The following is a 21,756-nucleotide window of genomic DNA, read 5'->3' as shown; positions in this document are numbered from 1 at the left end:
TCTAGGTGACGTTGATTTTAAAATTGACTTTAAAGAATACCATGGTGATATAATCTATAACTACTATTTAATTTTCAATAACTAATTCTTTAACTTGAGCAAACATACATATTACATTCTTTGCTTGATAAAGGTATAAATTACAAATTTTCTAATTTGTTTCTATAAAGAATATGTAACTAATTTAGGAAAAAAGTGAAATTATACACTTACCGCTTGCATGTTGAAAATGGTGGTTTGTGAAATAATCATAGGCCAGTAACGGGTGTGTTTTTCTAACTGATCTTTTGCTCGTTCCAAAGGGATCTCAAGACTTCCATCGATTTTATATCTGGGGTCTAGAAAAGGAGTTAATCTGTTTTCCCTCATAAATTCACCAAAATCCTAATGATAACCAAATAAGATAAAATTAGAAACTATTTCTACTGTTTCAGTATGGATTACACGTAATAGTCATTTTCCCTGATGTCTTCTCTCCTGTGATTTGCAACAAAGCACTTTTTCTAACAGCTGTCCCCACACCTCACTTTTTTCAAACTTGAAACCTATCAGCCTTCATACAAGGGAAATGAACAAAGCCTCAAAATGCATAATACATTCATGCTGTTTTTTCCCTTTTTAAAAACCTGGGAACATTCATTTTATTTCACTCCTATAATTTAACTCTTTTCTATTATATAAAAGAATGAGTTATTTACATTAGAAGACCAATTTGCTTCCTTAAAAACAGCCTTAACGTAATATTACAATGTTAACAGTGGATACTGCTAAATGATGGAATTGTAGGTAATTTATAGGTTTTTGCTTTTGCTTTTAGATGTCTGCATGCTCTATATTTTCCACAATTAATACTGATAAGCATTCTTTTTAGTTAAAAAAAAAAAAAAGGAAAGGCCTACTAAAACAATTACTTTAAGTACATACACTCTGGTTTATAAAGTATATTTGTATACATAAATCATTTAATTCTTATAACTACCTCAAAAATCACACAGCCATGAAATATCAAATATGAAAATGGGAGGAAGAATGAAAATAATCAGAATCAAAACCACAGAAATTCTAGCAAAAATACTATTTCTTTGTATGCTCTTCCCGATAAGAAAAAAAATTAATGTTACTTCAAAGTGGTAGCAATACAAAGACTCAAAAAAGTTTTTGCTTACCATTTAAATTACTAGAAATTAAATTTTATCTAAAATAGCAGTTCAGATGAATTTTCCTTCTCTGTAATTCCAATGTGTTAGTATAATCCAAATACTTCAATATACAATCCAGATACTTCTCACTGAATATATAATAATGGAAGACTACATAGTGATAAGTAGATCTTTTGATCAAGTAATAAAGGAAGTTCAACTATTTAAAATAACAATCAACTTCTTCCAAACTCTTTCTTTCACAGATTTTAGCATATTACAGGAACTCAATAACTACTTGCTAATTGATATTAGACTCAAAACATAGCATTTATTAAATTCTTACTGTAATCCGGTAGTCTGTAACTCTTCCTCCACATCCTTCGCTAATTGAAGGTGGATCCTCTAGAATGGATCGAGAACTGCTAAGGACATGCAAAAAAATCTCTCCTCCATGGCTACTAAGCATATGACTAATGACTTTGGAACCCGACTTTCGTGGTTGTTCCAACAAAACAGAACGACCTGTCAAAAGCAAGAATCCTATCAGTAATAAAATTCAAATAGATTTATTTATTCCCTTGAGATTTATGTCTAGATTTTTTTCATTTCATATTTTAACCAGCACTGCTAACTTAGTATATTTCAATAACTAAAAATCTGAATTCTAGCAATAGCTTATTTTCAGATACTCCAAACTTACACAGAAATTTGGACAGTTTTCCAAAACACGTATAATCGTTTCTGATACAACCAATTTCAAGTTCACATATAATTTTTCTCCTGGACATTTAAGAAGAAAAGTAAGAAAACTGCTGGATAATCCTCAGATTACTAATGCTACAAGATATGTGGGGAGAAGACCCAGTCTCAATTTGCCTTTTATAATAACTCCTTATCAGTTCTATTATCATAAATACTTCCTACTTCACATGTCCAAACATTATTAAATCTGATTTTACACAGGGTGATAATTAAAATTGTGCTTAACATAGCAATGAGATAGGCTTTATGATAAGGACAGACTGACTTCTTAGTTCAATGATTCCAAAACCAAGCTGATCACATGAAGAGCTTTTAAAATTTAGACTTATAAAATGGAATCTGACACTTTAGACTTATTCAGTCCCTAGCATTAGGGGAAAAAACAATCAAGCTATATAATGGAATATATTATTCTAGATTCTAAAAAAGCAAATAAAGTTAAGACTCCAAAGTCCAAATTTTTAAAAATAAAAATACTTAAAAATATGTTAAATAAAACTCACTTAGACACAATAAATATGAAATTTATAAAATCATCTTATTTTTTAAACCTTAGTGAACCTGTTAAAGGCTATTTCAGATTTTTAAGTTTAGAACAGTTTTGGCAAATACATAGTTAGTTTATGTTGAAACAAATACTTTTCCAGAATTCATATTACTAATGATTTCACTTATAATAATCTCAGTCAAAACCATTAAAGGATGAGAGTTACCATTTAGAAGAAAATTAGTAAGGCAGGAAGAAGGTCTACTATTTACATCTACGGGTGAAATTCGATAAGCTCCAGTACAATAGTGTAATTCTGAAATAGAAGAAAACACTGATTTGAAAGAATATAAAGAAATATTCATTTCTACAATTTAAAAAAAACTTGCTTTTTGAGTCCCTAAAACCAATACAAATCAAAAATTCAAGAAGAAATTAACCAATCTTTGTATAATACTTGAGCAATCTTTTGATTTGTTCTTTTCTCTTTCAATTGTTTTTTAATACCTACCAATGTTATTTGTCCTTGGTGTGCACCACTTTAAAGTTATCGTTTCTTTAAACGGGCCTTCTCTACTGCTGCCACCTAAGTGGGTATCACCTTTAAAAATTTGTCAAGAAACATTAGTATTACTAAATAGGTCGTCAACTTTAAATTAATTGTTTGAACAAGATTTCAAAATGAGTTTAAGCTCTATAAGATGCATACTTCTAAAAAAAACCCATTATTTTTATAAAGTCCCCTAGAAAAATGCCAAGCAGAATATGGATATTACCTACAACTAAAAGTAATATGTAATTTCCCTCCAACTTTTCATTAATTAAACATTTCAGGTTAGTACACTGAATGTCATTGGCAAAAATTTCAGGAATCTACAATAATTCCTCCTTACCCACATCGTTACATGACAAAATAACATAGTTAAATACTCAAAGGCTTAAGGAACCTAAAATGCACAACTAATTTTACCAAATCCTTATAAGTTTATTAAAGAGAAACACAGCCAAGGGATCTATGAAGTTGAACTTTGAACAGGATACATTTACATTATTAGTGCTTGTAATAGAGAGATTTGACCTATTCTAAAACACAAGGGAGAGGTTGCTTGACTTCCTTGACTGGTATGAGTTCTAAGAGGATGAATAGAAATTAAAAGAAATGGAGAGAAAAAAGCATGAAGATTATCAGGTCTGCACAGATGAAACAGAGAGGAGTATGTTTTGAGATAGAAAGGCAGAGAGGCCAGACAATGCAGAGCTTTGCAGGACATTAAAATAGTTTTGTCTTTGTCCCAAGGGCAACAGAAAAGCACTGGAGGGTTTTAAGCTAATGGGAACATGATCAGAATTAGCATTATGAAAATTCATCTTACTGGAGGGTGAAAACTGTATATAGACAGACCTTTTAGGAGACTGCTATTGAGATGTTGGGCAAGAAAACAATAGACTTCATTAGAGAGACAGTAATGGTTGCAGAGATGCAGATGTGAAAATATTGAAGATACTTAGTAGATGAAATCAAGAAAATGTGATAATGAGGCTGGACATGGTGGCACACGCTTATAATCCCAGGGAGGTTAAGGCAGGAGGATTGCAAATTCAAGGTCAACCTCAGCAACTAAGTGAGGCTCTAAAAAACTTGGTGAGAGTCTGTCTCAAAGTTAAAATAAATAAATAAATAAAAAGGGCAGGTAGGGACTGGGGATGTGGCTCAGGGGTTAGGCGCCCCTGGGTTCAATCCCTAGAACAAAAAAGAAAAGAAAATGTGGTGATGAATTAGATAGGAAGAATGACCAGTATCTCAAAGATGATTCTGAGATTTATGCCTTATACAACTGCAAAGATGACAGGGCCATCCACTGTAAGAGAGAACATTAGAAGACCAGTTCAGGAAGCAAAGCTCATTAACTATTCTGAGCATGCTCAGTTTTCAATGGCTGAGAGACAACTATAAGATACAATTTCAATACACAGATGTGGAGCACAAAAGAGACACATGGGTAAACTGGAAGCCTACAATCACCAAGTTCCAGCTCTGTTGTCACCTCCTTGGTACAGCTTAACTAACTCTCAGAGATATAATCAGCAGCCTCCTCTGTATTCCCACAGTGCTCTAATCCCATTGCTACATTACACATGGTGTCTACATGTTAACATGTACAACTACAAGTTAAGCTAACAACTATTCCCAGAGAAATATTTTGTATTATCAGCATTTTAACATTTAAATTATACTTTACATATTCTTTCCAAGTTTTAAAAATAAATAATCTAAAAACTGACATCACCTTACAGGTTCTTAGCAATTTCCACAAATTATATTTTTAAAAAAAGTTTTCTACATTCCTTTGTTAAACACTGTTACATTCACATAATGTTTTTTTTTTTTCCTTTCTGTTAGCCACTCACTAGATGAACTCCAAGACTGCTTAGACATGAACAAATGTTACAACTGGCTCATGATCATACTTCAGAATAGTTATAAACATGATCAAAGTCAACTATTTAATTTTCTAACAGCACAATCTACATAAAAAACATTCTACAGATTCAACTAAATGTCAAAGCCTAAAAGCTTTTAAAATGACCTTCAAATCTTAAAATTTCATTGAATTTAAGAACTGGCTGGAATATTGCACTTCATCTAATCCAGCATCTTTAATTTATAAGTATGCAAACTGAAGTCTAGAAATATATAGGACCTGCCAATTGATGGCAAAACTTTAACTAAAGTTCTTATGTCCTAACTCCAGTCTTCTTCCATAAACCATACCAATATAGTTACAGAAACCAAAGTTTTGGAGATGAGACTTAATGATTCAAAGAAATTTTTAAGAGGAAAAAAACTAATTTAAATTTCAAAATTTTTATCTAGGCAAGCTGTAGGTCTAACACTCCTTTAGGTCTGCTCTTGTTCTTTCTCTTTGTTAAGGCCACTTGCCTACAGGAAAAAAAAAAATGACAACTACCATTTGAAAAAACTTGTGCATTTGAGAAAGGCATGGTGATCTTTCTGAATATTTGCTCAGTTAGCCTACTGTTTCCCATCTAACTTCTACACAACATTAGTATGGCCATTAATAAATAATACTGTCATATAAGTTTAGAGAGATAAATTAAAGCCATTCATGTTTGTTTACTGAAGAACTTCTTAGAGGTGTTTAGTATGTTTTCATATGTCAGATCTTACAAAATAATACTTTAAAATTTCTCTTACCACTTTTCAGGAAATCTACATGTGCATCTTTGTGATGAAGTAGTTCCACATCATAATTGGCAGATGTGTTAGCATGTTGTTCTTCCTGTAGGCAAAATTTAAAACATTTAAAATGATTTGGTTTTGCTTTCTAAATAAGGAAATTATTTATTTTGCTTTTTGTTTAAAATGAGGCCAAATATATTCAACCATAATTTGCTAAAATAATGGGATAGTCTGCTCAGTAATTAAACTATTTAAAGATGCAATAATTTTCAACAGCATTATGAACTTTATTTAGAATCTACTGGCTAAGGCTGGAAATGTGGCTCAAGGGTAGAGTGTTTGCCTGGAACATGTGAAGCCCTGGGGTTATTCCCAGCACCACATACACAAAAATAAATAAGTAAAATAAACAAGAAGAAAAAACCCCACTGGCTACACATAGATAATGAAGAATTTAATGATTATTTTACATCAGAATTAACATAGATGACTAATCTAGAAATTTAAAACATTTTTTATTCCAAATGCATTCTTGTTAATGCTTTTTTTTACCCAAATGTAATGTAATTGAAATAATTTACATAAAGTGAACATGAAACAGTGTTGAAAAGAGCAAACAGCATCTTTAAATACCTGCAGTGAATTAGTGTAAACACCAATTACATAAAATAGCAAATACAAACTATAAACAAGTTTAGCAACTTGCTTTCATAGTAAATAGGAATTTTAACATTATCTATTTACCAAAAAATGAGAAAGATTGAAGAGAGAATCACACACAGTAGCATACTAATGTCAAATTCAACAAGCAAGTCATCTTTTATCCTTATAGTATTATTCTTATAAAATTACACATATTAAAATAAACCTATTAAATTATATTACTTGTTAACTGCTTCTGCATCCAAAAAGTTCTAAAAGATAAGATTAAAATTTCTGGAGAAGAATCAAGCCATGGAATAAGGAAATTAAAAATGAAAGTATTATACTCATGCAATTTAGTGTTTATGATGTCATGGCAAAAAACCTGAAACTGGATTATAAACAAGACAATTTGAACTTTCAGGTATAGTGATCACTTTATATTTTAAAAATAATCAATTCAATTCAATTCAATTCTACTCAGTAACAATGCTTCTAAAGCTTCTATTGGTCAGGTATTATCCTGGTCTTATATGATGTAATAACATAATGAAAATCACAGTAATAGAGTCCTAAGAAAATCCATTAGTAAAATTATAGGACTTATGGATATCTACAGTTTTACAGTTACACAGTAATAAACTAATTGAAAGCTATGGGTTATTTTTTCCTAATTAGACCTATTATCTATAAATATCTTTATGCTGGGTGGGCAAGAATACAAACACAGAAAAAGGATCCACTAGAAAACACAAAGTAAGTAAAATCTAATATTACAGCTGTCAGGAAAAGAATCACAGAAAAATAATTTAAAATACCAATTATATTTTAATGAAAATAATGAAAACATAATTTTTTAAAAATTTCATATAACATGTTATTAGAAATAAAAAATATAGCACTTTATTCTGTGATCCTTTCTTGATGCTTTTCAATATTTACTAACCTGGTCAAAGACACTGAATGTGGGCTAGTAAAACAGAAAATATGATATAGAGAGAAAAAGTAAACGTTCAATTAAAATAAATAATACATATCAAAGACGTATTTAAAAAGCAGTTCTCAAATTTAGCTTAAAAAAAGAACCCCTACCTTCATTGGAATATTTGTAATAGTAGTTGAAGCCAAGTCAAAATGTTGCTGTACTAAAATATTCAATTTGGTAGCAAGATGCCGTCCTGCACGAACACTATGAACTTCACTAGTTAAAACTGGGGACAACTACAGAAAAATATGCAAGAAAAATAACCCACAAAACATTAATTCATTGTAACCTAGTATATTATAACACACAAAAAAATAAGTACTTTTACTTTTAGAACTTGGGGGAAGGGGAAAAGCCCACAAATTAACCATGACAGTTATTTAGCAAAATTTTCATATATTCATTCAACACATATTAATCAGAGTTTACTACATTATAAATCAAGAACTGTGTAAGTCACTGGACAATACAATGGTGAACAGTCTCCACCCTCCTAAAACTTAGAATGAAATAATTTTTTATTTAAATATATTTTTAATTTGTATTTTTACTTCTATTCATCTAAGCATAAAATGAATTTGAAGTGACTCACAGAAATGCTACAGAAAAAATAATTCATTTTGTTGTGAAGACAAAATTCTGCAGATAAAACTTAAAGAATGTAGGAATCACCATGAACATCTCATTTTGTTGCCAATAAATGAGATAAAGTAATCAAAAGGTATAAGATAAAAAAATTATTCATTCCAGGGCAATAATATTTATTATAAATTATTTATTTTAGTTATTACAAAATAAAACTAACATATTGCCATATTATTACAAGAGGCAGAACAAAGTTAATAAAAAATGATAGAGATAATGACTTAAAAATACCACTTAACTATAAAACAGACTACAGCAATACCAGCATAATTATATTAAAAATTGCAAAAGAAAAATTCCAGAATATAAGGACATATACTTTTTTTAGGTGGGGGGTAGTACTAGAGATTAAACTCAGGGACACTTGGCTACTGAGCCACTCCCCAGCCTTATTTTGTATTTTATTTAGAAACAGGGTTTCACTGAGTTGCTTAATGCCTTGCTTTTGCTAAGGCTGGCTTTGAACTTGCAATCCTCCTGCCTCAGACTCCTGAGCTGCTGGGATTACAGGCATGTGCCACCATGCCTAGCAAGGACATACAATTTTAATTTAACTACATAAATAGATTTGTATTTCTAAACATAGACCACTGATGGAAAATAATCTGACATGAATTCATTTAACAATTAACATAATTATCTTTTCCTTTGAGATTTTCAAATTTAGTTAAAACAAAAAAGTAAAGGTTGAGAATTAAGTTCCCCCCATCCACTGCCTAACATGTAAAATTAGTTTCTTTATCAAGAGTATATTTTTATTAAGAAAAAAGAAAGTGTATTGTTTTTCTAATGAAGAAAAGATTTTCGTACAATAAAAATGGCTACTAATAACTGAAATTTATTGAAGCACTTAGGAAGAATATAAATTGTGTATGGTTTGGCAACACATTTTATTGAAATAAACAAATGTCAACAGGCAAGCAAAATAGAAAATACTTTTTTTTTCCAGAAAATACTTTAAAAACTATAATTTTAACAACCTAAACATTTGTCTTACAGGTTTTGCTTTGAAAAATTTAAATATTTTCTTTTTAGTAAATATTGATATTGTGATCACTTCAATGCTAACCTTTCTCAGCATTCATTAATAAGAACTCACAGTGATCTTTTCTTCTGAAACTTTTACACCTACCTCTTTTTTAGGACGATCAGATACAAGGCTGTCTTCACCAACTGGGTAGGTGTGGATTAAGACCAACTCACATTTTTGAATCTGCATGAGACTTAAAGAGAAACTTTTCACTTAAAATATAAGAATATATATTATGTAAAGCATTTGGGTAGATAAAGTACTACAGCTTTACTACACTAAAACAATATATTGCTACAACCAGACACTACTGTTAACACAAATGCTAAGTATTTAAAAAGACAGTGTATAACTGCTGTATTTGAACACAATGGTTTTATCAATTTTAAGTACAAAAATAATTTTCTTTTTGAAAGATTAAAAAAATACAGAATTCTTATAATTATCAAAGAGAAAATGAATACACTGTATATTAATTTCCCTTATACTAATAATTTCTCTTAAGAGTAAAATCAGGAAGAGTTGATTATTTCCAAGAACACAGATTAGTAATGCTAAGAACATCCCCAACTTTATACTGAAATTTTGAGACTCACAGAAAAGTACAATCTTCAATGAACACTCCTATATCTTACATTCTATTACATGCATTTACTATTAGCTATATTTTCTACCTAAAATTTTATTAAACCATTTGTAATTAAGTTGCAAAGGACTCTCCTAAATACTTGAGCATGCTTCTCCTAGTAAAAATAATCTTACAATAATAATACCACTAACCCAAGAAAATGTAATCACTCAATCCAAATTATAATTCACATTACAATTCACATTAAATATGTCCTTACTGACTGTAATGTAACAAGAAATCTGTATTTGGTCTCTGCCCTGGAGTTCCTAGAACAGTGTTCTTAAAACCTGTATAAATTCTTAAGACAACTGGGTTGTACTAACAATCTATTACTCTAGTATTTGATCTTTGATCTCAGTTTTCAACAAAAAGTTCTTAATTCCCTTGGAATTTCCTGGGTGATAGGAGTATTTTTTGTGCTAAGGAGGAAATTTGTGGTGGGCTCTTTGATAGCTCCTGGATGGTAAAGCTATCACCAGAAAGATCAAGCTATAATTAGAAGTTTAGGAGCTTTCAGCCCTACCCCACCATCCTCCAGGAAGGAAAGAATCATCAGAGAGCAAGTAATCAATCATGCCTATGTGAAGCCTCCATAAAATTCCCTGAAGCACAAGATTTAGAGAGATTTTGTGTTGGTAAACATATCCACATGCTGAAAAGGCAGTACACCCCAACTCCATAGGGACAAGAGCTCCTGTACTTAGGACTCTTCCTCCTATGTACCTCTTTACCTGGCTGCTTGTCTGTAGTCATTATAACATCCTTTATAATGGGGTATTGTAAAAGTGTCCCTCTATTCTATAAGCCACCATAGCAAACTATCAGACATGAGGGGGGAGTCATGGAACACCTCATTTCTACCCAAATTGGACAGACAGGTGAAAATCTAGGGATTTACTACTTGAGACTGATATCTGACAGTGTGTGGGGTGGGGGACAATCTTGTGGGATATATCTTAATCTGTAGGGTCTGGCAAAAACTCTAGTCAGTTAAGTATCCTATCTGAACTGCAGGACACCTAACTGGTATCTAGAGAGTTGGGGATTTTGTTGATGTGGGGAAAAAAACCAATATATTTGATTACTCATGGTATGGCCATAGAGAGGAAAAAAAGTGTTTTCCTTTTCAATAGCTTTTTTCTTTTTTAAAAATTCACACAATGCAATGAGTAGTTATGTTCTGATTTGGTACATACTGAGTAATGCTACCTTCAATTTGCACATTTTATAAACACTTAACAGACTATGAGAATTAGCCATCAAAACAAATAGGCATTAGAAATTTAAGTGCTATTTTATCCTTCTGATTACATTTCCTGTGAGAAAAGTAAATTTCTTAGGTGCAAGACAAATGGGAAGAAAAGCCTCTACATTCTTAGTAGTCAATACTTTTAGACTAATTTGTTGAGTTAGGACAGAATTCAAGGGAATACTAAAAATCATATTAAAATTCTTGGAAATAACTATAATAAAATGCATATAAAATGAAGTTGAAGACATTTATTTCTTTATGGATCATACTCACTGATCTGAATTTGCAGCAAGCTTGTTATGTTCATGAATGGTTTCCTGGACACAGTCTTCAAGCATTCGCACATGACTATCACTGTGACATAAAAAAGACATAGGAAACTTAGATAAATAAACAGTTAAAAAAATTGAAAATACTATTCAGATAAAAAAATACTATTATTAACCTGCATTATCTTGTATAAACACTTAAAATTACTTTAATAAGGATTATCTTTAGTGTGTTCATTCACAATACCAAACAACTATCTGAAAAACTAGTGATAAAAAAAAAATAATCAAATCAATTTACATGACAACACAGTTTTCACAGAGATGAATCTTCATTTAGAATTGGATAAATGCAGCATTAATTTTAAAGGGGAAAAAATTAAAAATCCACTTGCAATGTGTTTAAGTGTTTATATGTAAACCATAATAGGAATGACAATTCCCTCAGTGAAAGGATTATTATGATTAATATCCACACCTTTTTGCATTAGTAATGCAGATTATTCGTCCTCTATTTCCAACACGTTCTGCATTCTCCATGAGTAAAGTACGAGCCTCATGTTGATATTCAGTAATTTTGCAAAGCGTTTCCACTGCTGCAACAAGACCATGCAGAATACTGCAGCATTCTGGATCTGCCCGAGGATTAGGAGGCCCAACAGCAGCTAATGCTGCCATTAGCTAAGCAAAAGGAAAAACAATTAGGTTGACAAAAGTAGTAACAAGTCAGACAAAACACTCACAAGAAAACTACATACCAATGTATTTTTAAAATATAGACATAGACATCCTTAATAAAATACTAGCAAACCAAATCCATTTGCAAACAAAGAATTATTATATCCCATGATCAGGTAGTATTTATTTCAGAAATACAAAGCTGATTTATTTATTTATTTTTTTTTAATTTATTTTTTTTTATTGGTCTTTTTTTTTTTACAAAGCTGATTTAATATCCAAAATCAATTAATGTAAGACACTGTATAAATTGACTAAGAAACAAAAATCACATGATAATCTCCATAAACAGAAAAAAACATCATTTCACAAAACTCAAGACCCTTTCGTGAATAAAACAAAACAAAATGACAACAACCACCAACGAAACAAACAAAAATATAGTGCAGGAATAGAAAGGGAACTTCCTGAAAGAGAAGAGCGCCTATGAAAAATCCACAGATAACATCTTACTTAATGGCAATAGACTGGATATGTTTTTCCTAATGGAACTTATGAATAAGGATGTCCACTCTCACAACTTTTATATATACACATAAGTTATTTTTAAACTTCATGAGAATTGCTTACTCATAAAAGGTATCCAAAAAAGAAAGAAAAGTTACTGTTTATAAAAATATCATATAAAGTCCCTGTTACATAGGAAAAACTCAATAAAAAATCCTAATTCCTTAGGAGTCAGAGACATATGATTTGAAACTCTGGCTCTGCCATTTAATCTCTTATGGATTTTTCTCTAGTCTGATAATAAAACCTATCCCACATTAATGTAGTATTTTAAACTTTAACCAAAAAAAACTTTAACCAACAAAAACTCCTGAAGTCTGACACCTTTTCTGTAATAAAATTTAAGCCGTATAGGATAGAGTTGTATGCTTAATGGAAAGAATTTTGGACCTACATATGTATGTTAAACAACCTCTGGCTGCTGTACACCTCAGTCCATTCACCTGTACAAGGGAAGAGTTGAAGCAAAGGATGTTTAAGATCCATCTGGCCCAAACGTTCTGAAATCAGTCAACTTCACTTGTTACACATGACTATTCCTAATAACTAGGGAAAAACGTGACATAGATAACCAAAGCTAAACATTAAATATGCTAACACAGAGAAGACTAAACATAATTTATACAAAATGTCAATTCTCTTGTATCTTTTTTTCTTTTTTTTGGGGGGGGGGGGTTACAGGGATTGAACTCAGGGGCACTCAACCACTGAGTCACATCCCCAGCCCTATTTTGTATTTTATTTAGAGACAGGGTCTCACTGAGTTGCTTAGTGCCCCTCTATTGCTGAGGCTGGCTTTGAACTCTCAATCCTCCTGCCTTAGCCTCCAGAGCTTCTGGGATTATAGGCCTGTGCCACCACCACGCCTGTTCTCTTGTATTTTAATACCAGTGATTTGCTATATTGTTTCCTTTACATCTGAAGTTTCTTACTCCATTCACAATTTAAAAGCAGTGCATGTGATAATGTACCTTCACCTCAAAAGTAGAAGTAATGCTTCTTTTATGATTGGTCACCTATCAAATGCACACCTTCATTGCACTACAGTGGTGCAAGAAAAAAACCTATATACCTCTTTATATTCACCCACAGCTAGAAAGACTTCAAGCTTCTTCCACAGTACTTCCAAGAGATAGTACAAGAGGAATGCATGAAATCCTTAATATTATTTTTCCAAGTAATGAATGAGTATTAAGAATATTCTGGTTGGGTACAGTGGCACATGCCTGTAATCCCATCTACTTTAAAGGTTGAGACAGGAGGATTATAAATTCAAGCCCAGCCTGGGCAACTTAGCAATACCTTATCTCAAAATGAAATTATAAAAGGGTTGGAGGGCTGGGGTTGTGGCTCAGTGGTAAAGTGCTTGCATCATATGCGTGAGATACTGGGTTTGATCCTCAGCACCACATAAAAATAAATAATTAAAATAAAGATATGGTCTCCATCTACAACTAAAAAAATATTTAAAAAAAAAAGGCTGGAGATGCAGAGCACTTGCCTAGCACATATAAACCAATCCCCAGTTCCACCAAAACAAACAAACAAAAAAAACTAAAGAGATAAAAATGCAAAGCCAAGCCAATGAAATCCTACTCCTTAAGTCACTTATATCTAAAGAGTGTAAGGTTAGATATGTTTGATAATCACAAACATTATAAGGGATAAACACATTTTCTTTAAAAGTATTACACTAAAACTCACCTTTAATTAGATTATTTCTATTGAAGAGAATCCATTAACAGAAAAATTTTAGCATGACATAATTCAAAGTGTATCCAATATATCACTAATCCCTATCTCTCATGTTGTTCAATTTTACCAGTGAAGAATCTAGTAGAATAAAGTCTTCCATCCAACTAAATAATAGCAATGAACATAATCTACCAGAAACTCAATATTTTTAGACAAATAAAGTTAAGAAAACATAAACTTAATTAAGCAAGCATGAGTTATTTCTGTTCCCTCCACTATGACCACAGCAATTTTTTAAAAAGTATAAACCCAAAGATGAAGGAAAAAGAAGATAACAACAAATGTCAGATAAAAAATATATCAACAATAATACATAAAAATGAGTGAAGAAGTGGTAATAAACCTAATAGAACTAACAAGATGAAATTTAAGTATCTACAGGGGAGAAATAGAGGCAAGATGATATGTCCTAAAGAATCTAAAAGAAGTTTGAGAACTTGAACACAATGCAGGGATGAGACAACATTTTAAGAACTATAAGTAGCTTTAAGTCAGAATAGATAAACTTTGATTCTAGATCCTACAACCTAATCCAGGTAAGTGACTATCTCTTCCCCACTCCCACACAGAATTACACTTGTGAGTGGGCACAAAACAGAAAGGTACCAAGCATGGATACCACAAAGCACAGCATAGAACAAGGGTAAGTTACCAGACCAGCACTGCTCAACAAAACTTTCTGTGATGCTGAAAATGTTCTCTGTCTGTCCTATCTATTACAGTAACCACTATCTATGTGTGGCTTACTGAGCACTTGAAATATGGCTACTGCTATAAGAGAACTAAATTTTTAATTATATTAAATTTTTAAATTTAAATACACAAATGTGGCTAGTAGCTACTATATCAGTTAGCAAAGTACTAGACTCAAAACAGAAAAATTTAAATACAACCTGGATGTCTGCGCACTGAATGACAGAACAAACCATCCCCTCCTGCTTCCAGAAAGCTACCTATAAAGTTTATAGAATATAAACTTTGAATAGTAGAAGATCTTCTCTGGAGACTACAAATAGTTCCAGAGAGATGATCTGTTAACTCTGACATTTGGAAGTTCCTTAGCAAAAATAACTGTCTTAACCTCTGAAGCTTAGTCAGCAATGCCTAATCCAACATAAAGATTTTCTAATCTGCTGTTTAATGCCTTGTTTTTAAATAAGATTGCATAGACAAATGTCATCAGGCATTTAAGAAAAGCCTCAACATGAAAAGAACTCTTGAGAACATAGAGGGATCAAAGAAAAACTTAAAACACACCATAATTAATGGCTCCAGATAAAAAATATTACACCCATAGGTCTGGTGGCAGCCATCAGGTAAGACAAGATGGGCATATACAAGTACATCCAGGAGCTATGGAGGAAGAAGCAGTCAGATGTGATGCACTTTCCTCTGAGGGTCCACGGCTGGCAGTACCGTAAGCTCTCTGTGCTCCACAGGGCTCCCCACCCAACCTGGCCAGATAAAATGCAGAATTCATGTGCACTGCGGTGGACACAAATGTCCATTTCCTAAGGGTGCAACCTATGGCACGCCTGTCCATCATAGTATTAACCAGCTAAAGTTTGCTTGAAGCCTTCAGTCTGTAGTGAGTGAGATGGACGTCGCAGTGGGGCTCTGAGAGTCCTGAATTCTTATTGGGTTGGTGAAGATTCCACAAATTCTTTATTGGTCCATTCCACAAAGCTACCAGAAGAAATCCTGACACCCAGTGGATCACCAAAACAGTCCACAAGCACAGGGAGATGCATGGTCTAACATCTGCAGGCCATAAGAGTTGTGGCCTTGGGAAGGGCCACAAGTTCCACCACACTATTGCTGGTTCTCACAGTACAGCTTGGAGAAGCTGCAATACTCTCCAGCTCCACCATTACCACTAACATAAGTATGATGTTCGTAAGGTTCATACCTAATAAATAATTTGGGACAGTCATGTCTTCTTAAAAGTGTTATTTGTCTGTTAAAACTAGTCTGCAGATTATTTCATGAATACTTTGTCAAATTGTGGAAGTTAAATTGCAATAATGTTTGAAGACAGTAAGTGATGGTGTATCTTGTTTCTAATTAGATAAACTTTCTGTCTTGCTTTATTTTATTAGGGAGTTATATGTCAGGGTTTAAAATACGCTGTGTGGTACAAAAGGTGTCATATTCTTTTAAAAGAAGAAAAAAATTACACCCGTAAAGTAAGAAAAAGATGATAAAAATGATATAGTTACAATGTAAGTACAAGTTATTGGAAATTTAAAAAATATAAATAACATTTCCATATGAGTCAAAAGATTCAAATAATGTAGAACCCAGAGAGAGGCTCAATGAGAAGAATAAGGAATTTAATCCCATAAATTCAAAATCCTACTAATAGGTATGCTAAAAAGACACAGAATATAGACAAGAACATTATCACAGATACAGCACAGGGACTTTTTCTTGAACTGAAGAATATAAGCCATAGCACCATGAATGAGAAAAGACTAAGATATATTACTAAAAAATTTCAGAACACACAGTGGGAAAGATAAAATTCTAAAAGCTTCCAGAAATTATGAAGAAAAATGATCTTGGACTTCTCAAGAGCATCACGGAGGGGGTAACACAGTATAATGATGTCATCAAAATTTTTTGAAAAATATACTTCCAATGTGGAATTTCTATGCTCAAAATATCAAAAAAAAGTAAGGTAAGTTACAGGAATTCTGGAGCCTCTACCAAAACTAAAGACTACAGAGAGAGAAAAAAATGAGACCTGAAAATTAGAGCAAGGAGGATAACTGCAGTGCAGTAAGCCCAGAAAGTGCCAGTTCAGACTGTGTTTCAAGAAGTAATTCGTGAAGGTATCAAACTGTTAAATTATCTAATACATCTATAATAAAAATACTGAGAAGTTTAAGCAAACATAGAAAAAAGGAAATAATTAATTCTAGGAATAAATAAAAATTTGCACAAATAATCATAGATATTACCTGGCATAATAGTGAATAACACTTTATGTGGACATTATAACAGAAATATGAAATTTTAAGCAAACCAATAATTCTGATATAATAATTCTGAAAAAACAGGGAAAGGCATGGGTGAAGGGAATATAAAAAAGATAAATCCTAGCTAACAATAATGATAAATAGATAAATTATAAATTGAGACCTCAATAAGTAGGAATAAAAATATGTTGTTTAGAAATATGAAAATATATACCAGAAAAACTAGAAGTGAAAGATGTTTGGGGGTGAGAGAGTGAGTGAAATGGAAAGCTGTTTTTCTTTTAATTTAACTGGAAATTTTAAAACTATGTATAAATACAACATGGACATAAATAAATAAATAAACTTTTTTAAAAAAAACTATTGCCATATTTAGATAATTTTCAAAAACAGCCACAACTTAAAACCTAACCATACCTCCTGTAAATTTTGGTCTTCTTGAGTCCAAGAATTTAAAACATGTGCTCCAGAGTCACTCACAATGAAATTCACCTAATAGATGTCAAAGAAACAATTAATATTCAACTATAATTTTACTTAACCACCATACTTTAATATAATATGCAATTTCTACCACTGGTTCATTGTTTAATTCATTCATTTTATAATAACAGAATGCCTAGCTTATACCAGGTACTATTCTTAGCAGTGGGGACATGGTACTATAGGGATGGATGAAACAATTCTGTCACAATGTGGGGGAAGTCTAGAATGGGGAATGTGATAAAGTAAGGAGCATTGCAACAAGAATACAAATTAACATGATAATTTCAGAGAGTGATAAATGCTATAAAAAACAGTTGTTAGCTACTCTAGATCCGGTTGTGAGACACAGGCTCTCTATAGAAAGTGGCAATCTAGAGAAAATTAAAATGACCAAAGGAAACCAGCCACTGAAAAAAACAGGCATAGAGAATTCCAGGTACAGCAAACAGCAAATGCAAAAGCTGATAAGTGTGTACCCTTAGAAGAGTTTAAAAAAATATAAAAAATAAAAAAAATAAAGAGTAAGCAGAGTAGCAGGAAAAAAGTTCAAACAAATAGGGCAATAGCCTTATCTATAGAGCACTCAGTAATTCAGACCACTGAAAGCCAAATAATAGATTTGAAATACATTATTTTTACTAAAGTAAAAAAAAAAAAAAAAAAAACATTATTGGGGCTGAGACTATAACTCAGTGGTAGAGCACTTGCCTAGAATGCGAAAGGCCTTAGGTTTGCTCCCCAGCACCACAAAAAACTACCAGGTAGGATGATGATAAGGAATATATTAGAAAATATATCAAGTGATTATGTCACTTTTTGAGAGGAAGAAGAAATTTCTTTCTTTCCCCTGGATGATATGATCTTTTTTCCCTAATATACATGAAATGCTAGTTTCCTTCTTTAAAGAAAAGTTTTGATAATCTGTCTTTTCTCCAATGTTTATCTGACAGGAATAAATTTTATAGCCACTTTATTAGATTATCTCACTTAACTCTTACAGCAAGAAAATAGGTATAATACTTACATAGGAGGAAACTAAGGCTTGGAGAGATTAAGAAATATTATCCAAGTCACACTGCTGGTTGCCAGATGCCAGGATTTGAACTGAAGCCTGTGCCTAAAATCAAGATGCTATTCTTCCCCTCATTATATATCTATACAGGATGCACAAAAATTTCAAAAGGGCCAGGTGCCACAGCACAAGCCTGGGAGCTAGGGAGACTGGGCAGGAGGAGGATCATGAGTTCAAAGCCAGCCTCAGCAACGATGAGATGCTAAGCAATTCAGTGAGACCCTGTCTCTAAATAAAATACAAAAAAAAGGGTGGGGATGTGGCTCAGTGGTTGAATGCCCCTGAGTTCAATCCCTGGTACCCTCCCCCCCCAAAAAAAATTATAAATATATAAGAAACTTATTTTTTAACTTGGAATATATCTGAATGCATAATGTTGGACTCTCTATATTCACCTTAGCTGTGACTATGGTATCTTTGCCAGTCTAAGAATTGGCTAGGTCCCAGCCCAGGCTGCTACAAATGAGACAGAGAGCATATCATCCACTTGTGGCTAACCAAATGACTTTCCCAAAATAAAACATCTGAGATAATAAAACCTAAAGAAAACTTTCAATACTTAAAATTTCTATTAATCATCAATTTCTCTTCTTGATATAAAAAAAATTCCATTTAGCATCATTTTTTCTCTTTCCTTTTCTTTTGGTGCTGGGGATTAAACCTAGAGCTTCCCAATGAGCTACACTCTTAACCCCAACTTAGGTATTTTAAGAGCATTTCTTTTTAAGTTGGGCAAATCCTAAGCAGTTTAGTATATATTCTTTAGAATGGCAAGCAGCCAGTCTGCTCAGATTCAGGTTCTGGCTCTATCTCTAACTGGCTATGTGACTAGGGACAAGTTTCTTTACCTCAGTTTTTGTATGAACACCACAACTGTAATAAACAAAACTGATATACAGCTGGCAACATACCAGCACAAGTAGAGAAACTGCTTATAGCCAATGCTCCTTCTGCTTGGGCTCCCATAATTCTCAATGGTCAGTGCTTGTTCCATATTAGTTGTTACATATTAAAATTGCCTCAATACTTATGGCACCTACTTCATCTAACTGTTGTGACAATCAAAGGAGCTAATAAATATAAAGCACTTTGAAACATGTCTGGCACATGTAAGTGTTCAATAGTTACCAGCTGTTATTACTGGTTCCAATTAAATATCTATAATATATTTATCCCAAATAGCAGTTCTGTGTGCATTTTAAGTAGTAAATAAATAGTTCTAAGTCAAATCTACAACAAATTTATTTACACAGTTAAGTATATCCCCCCATATCATAAATTTTGTTTGTAATGTATACTCACCAGCTTTTTAAATGGAAATATATCATACATTATTCTACAGTACTCCATCGAAGATTCTACTGAACAAGTCCACAATGATTTAGAGATTGGGGCCAGAGGGATGATTCCTTGGGTTCTATTCTTCACCAGCATATCAAACTCCACATGCTGTCTGCATGATTCTGCCATATAAGGGCAGTGATCCACAACAAATACTGTTTTATGAGATTCAGAAAAAATCTTCATTTTTAACCTATATGGGGAAATGTACATTAGTTAAATGGTGATATATAACATGTAATATCTTAAATTATTTCTAACTAACAGGACTTTTCCACAAAAAAAAATTGGTAGGAGATATTAAAAATATATTCAAAGAAATTTGTCCAACAAAGGAAAAGTTTAATGACAATGTTTACCAGGGTTAGGACCAGAAAGCAACTGGGTCAATTCAAATGAGACTGTCACTTTACCAAGAAAGTTACATTCCATAATTTTTTTATTTTTGCTTTTCAAAATAACTTAAAAAATTGTCAGAAAAAAACATTTGATATATAATTGTATCTGATTCCCTTATATTTGCCAAACATGAAAAATAATAAATACTCTTCAAATACACTTTTGGTTATCCTAATTGACATTGATATATAAAAACCTCTAAGTCAGCAATTTTGAGCTTCCCTCCAAAAACAAACAAAAAAGTTTCAAGACTTCTGAAAAAGGTGAGTGGAGTGAGGGAAAACTAACAGTTAAGGAATGTGACAGCAAAAGTAAAGCCCAAAACATAATAAACAACTCCTAAGATAACTGCATATCGGGTCTTCGTATTAGGATAAGGACCCCAAACTCATTCTTCTTCTTAACATTTGATAGACCACAATAATTTCCATGTAGAACAGAATAACTTGGTTGCTACAATTACACTGTTGGGGAAAAGGAACTTTTTAAACTTTTTCTTATTAAAACAGAGCATGAGATACTCTCTTACTTCACTAATAAAATACTAAATAGACAAATCCACATTCCAAAAGCACATGTTAAGCAGAGGAAAAGTGTTCATCAAAACGAACTGTCTTTTTACGACCGCTATTTTCTTCTGTTCTCAAAACACATCTCCCCTTCATGCAAAACTCTCTTTAAGAAACCTCCTAGACACACTCTGCCGGGGGTTGGGAAGGGGGTAATACAAGGTGAGTGGATAGGGAAGACCTCAAAATCGAGGTTGGCTTACTTTCGTGCCTGGTCCTGCAGTGAAAACGAACAGAGGCTGTGCCTCTCTGGCAAAGGCTGCTGGCTGGGAGGGTGGGAGAATCAACGCACAGTCAGGAGTGTCTGGTACCAAAACCAGGGGACTACGCTTTCCCCGCACATCTCCAGAACACCGGTCCTTCCCAGGCTTCCTAAATGCAGGAGTGCGCGCGTGCGCGTGCACATACACACACACTCACACACTCGGGCTCGCGCGTGCGCAAAGCACTCTTCGACAGCCCCGCCAAGCTTCTCTTCCTCCTCCAAGGACCGACGCACAAGACGCCAAACAGGAAGAGGGCGGAGCCAATGAGAAAAAAAAAATTGCCTCCAACCTCGAGATGTTCTACCCACTAATTTACCCAATCACCCTTTGGGAAGAATGATTCGGGCGACCTAAGAGTGTCCCCAAAAGTGAAGTACCAACCACAGCACCGCTGAACAGGCCACAACCCCTTAGGTTTAGAACCCATGGGCTTAGCACCCACCCTCCCGCGTCTGCTTTTCTGCCTCTTCACCTAGGCCCGTTGCCCCTGGAAAAACACGCGAGACTTAGCGAGAAGACGAGCTAAAACTAGAGTGGGTAAATAGGGAGGGACACAGGAAGGCCCCGCCCCTACCTCTCCCGCAAATCAGCGGCG

The 21,756-nt window shown here is 33.1% G+C and overlaps 1 protein-coding gene and 1 pseudogene across 3 annotated transcripts in view; one reads left to right on the top strand and one right to left on the bottom strand.

The window, feature by feature from the left end:
- Positions 1-21,638, bottom strand: part of Ints13 (integrator complex subunit 13) — a 29,329-nt gene extending 7,691 nt beyond the window's left edge. The window contains exons 1-12 of one of the 3 annotated variants that reach the window (XM_026392322.2): positions 21,099-21,638; positions 19,889-20,120; positions 17,446-17,520; positions 11,526-11,728; positions 11,052-11,132; positions 8,998-9,088; positions 7,328-7,456; positions 5,609-5,693; positions 2,903-2,992; positions 2,618-2,725; positions 1,486-1,664; positions 214-384 (exon numbers count right to left, since the gene is read on the bottom strand). In XM_026392322.2, coding sequence (XP_026248107.1) covers positions 214-384; positions 1,486-1,664; positions 2,618-2,725; positions 2,903-2,992; positions 5,609-5,693; positions 7,328-7,456; positions 8,998-9,088; positions 11,052-11,132; positions 11,526-11,728; positions 17,446-17,520; positions 19,889-20,113 — 1,437 coding nt within the window. In that variant the 5' untranslated portion in view covers positions 20,114-20,120; positions 21,099-21,638. The remainder of the gene's footprint in view (positions 1-213; positions 385-1,485; positions 1,665-2,617; positions 2,726-2,902; positions 2,993-5,608; positions 5,694-7,327; positions 7,457-8,997; positions 9,089-11,051; positions 11,133-11,525; positions 11,729-17,445; positions 17,521-19,888; positions 20,121-21,098) is intronic. The other 2 variants (XM_026392323.2, XM_026392324.2) reach the window with 2 other exon arrangements.
- LOC113185257 (large ribosomal subunit protein eL15 pseudogene) lies at positions 15,374-15,927 on the top strand (annotated as a pseudogene).
- Positions 21,639-21,756: the final 118 nt, after the last annotated feature.

The sequence above is a fragment of the Urocitellus parryii genome, chromosome 5 (genome assembly GCF_045843805.1).
Source record: "Urocitellus parryii isolate mUroPar1 chromosome 5, mUroPar1.hap1, whole genome shotgun sequence".
Classification (NCBI taxonomy): domain Eukaryota; kingdom Metazoa; phylum Chordata; class Mammalia; order Rodentia; family Sciuridae; genus Urocitellus; species Urocitellus parryii.
Note: the sequence above shows the minus strand (reverse complement) of the source record. Positions and strands in the feature narration are given on the sequence as shown.